The sequence below is a fragment of the Meleagris gallopavo genome, unplaced genomic scaffold (genome assembly GCF_000146605.3).
Source record: "Meleagris gallopavo isolate NT-WF06-2002-E0010 breed Aviagen turkey brand Nicholas breeding stock unplaced genomic scaffold, Turkey_5.1 ChrUn_random_7180001846763, whole genome shotgun sequence".
Lineage (NCBI taxonomy): Eukaryota > Metazoa > Chordata > Aves > Galliformes > Phasianidae > Meleagris > Meleagris gallopavo.
Window position 1 is genome coordinate 1 of NW_011114588.1, and position 1,686 is coordinate 1,686.

The 1,686-nt window shown below is 43.2% G+C and overlaps 1 protein-coding gene across 1 annotated transcript; it reads left to right on the forward strand.

Moving 5' to 3' along the window:
- The first annotated feature begins 36 nt into the window (after positions 1–36).
- Positions 37–1,421, forward strand: LOC116217618 (probable oxalate decarboxylase ARB_04859). The gene is given in 5 exon segments (XM_031557534.1): positions 37–261; positions 407–485; positions 488–684; positions 987–1,047; positions 1,050–1,421. Coding segments are annotated over 5 exon segments (606 nt in total). The 5' UTR covers positions 37–90; the 3' UTR covers positions 1,148–1,421.
- Positions 1,422–1,686: the final 265 nt, after the last annotated feature.

Sequence of the window (1,686 nt, forward strand, 5' to 3'; positions counted from 1 at the left end):
AAAGGAAAAGGAAAAGGAAAAGGAAAAGGAGTGCATTCACCCCCAACCCTCCAGTCCCAAAAATACCCCGGCAGCAAAATCCAATGGGTGATGTACAGATCCAACTCTGAGTATTACCCTGACCCAGAAGGGCAGGAATTTGGGGAAAGCCTCCACCAGAAGCAATCCCAAATGAGCGTGTCCATATTAAGGATCAAACCCGACAGACTCCGTGTTCCTCATTGGCATTTCAATGCCAGTGAACACGACTACATGCTGCAAGTAAGTGGCACTGCTTCGTTTTTTTTCCTCACTCTTTCTTTTTCTCTTTTTCCCCTTCAAGGCAATCCTCGCAATCTCTCTAAAATCGCGCGGGACTCGTCTTCCCCCACCCTAAAAAGTGTTCTCCGTGCGGGAACGAAAGGAGGAAATGTTGTATGGGACAGCGTGGATCGGCGTGGTCACCAATGAGAAAGTCACCACTTTCAAGGCGTTTGAAGACCAGGTGTTTTTTTCCCTCACAATGCCATGCATTGGATCAAGAATTTTGGGGAGGGGGATTTGGTGATCCTCCTTTTCTTCGGGAGCCACAAAGAGGTGAAAACTTTGGACGTGGACGAGGCTTTTTTCAGCATGCCGGAAGATATCGCGGCTCAGGCGCTGCAGATTTGGTCCTGGAAGGTGAAATTGGTGCTGGTTCGGTCATTTTAGAGTGTTCTATGGGTTAATTAGAGTGTTTTGGATGGAGGTTGGTCCTGGAAGGTTAAAACTGCTGTGGTTGCATCCCCCTACCATGATGTGTTGAGCTTCTACATTGTTATATATGGAAGTTGAGTCCTGGAAGGTGAAAAGTGAGGTGGTTGCATCCCTCTACCTTATTCTGTTGGGGATCTATTGAGATTCATAGGGAGGTTGCGTCCTGGAAAGGAAAAAATAGGAAATTTGGATCCTGGAAGATACAAAGCTTCTGACTGGCTCCCTCTGATTGTTTCTTTGTTTCCTGGCAGCCGACTGGTGGAGTGAAATTCATCCAAACATTTCAGAAGGTTTCGGAGGATCAAACTGTGAACTGCCTTCTAATTTGGGCCAATTAGTACACAGCGTTAATTACAAGCAGTCTGAAGATAGTCAAGTTTGGCAGTATTTTTATGACTTCAGAGATAATTAACATACTGGACCTTAATTAGAATTGTTAAGGTCATTAAGGTGGGAGTTGAGACCCTATGGCCCTGCCAGGACCTCTAGCTTAATTAGGCTTGGAGATTTCCCCTTAATTACCCTTCCAGGACCTTAATTAGCATCCTAAAGTCATTAAGGTTGGAGATGAGAACCTAATTAACCTTCTAGGACCTTAATTAATCCCTAAGGTCATTAAGATTGGAGAAGAGCCCTAATCACCCTTCCAGGACCCTAGTTAGCCCCGTAGCTTAATTAGGCTCAGAAATTTCCCCCTAATTACTGTGGAAAGTGAAAGTGGTGTTTCTGCACTGAACATTGAAAAGGGCAATTGATCTAAAGAATTAAGCTGTAACATATCCTTAGAAATAGCTGATGTGGAAAGTAAGAATAGTATATACATATTAGTAGCATATTTTAGAAACATAGTTACCGAATTACCTAACAAATTCTTTCTCACAAAGCTGCAATAGATTTTAAATGTTCTAAACAACGTGGGTACAGTATTCTGAGCTAGGAAACATATTGTAA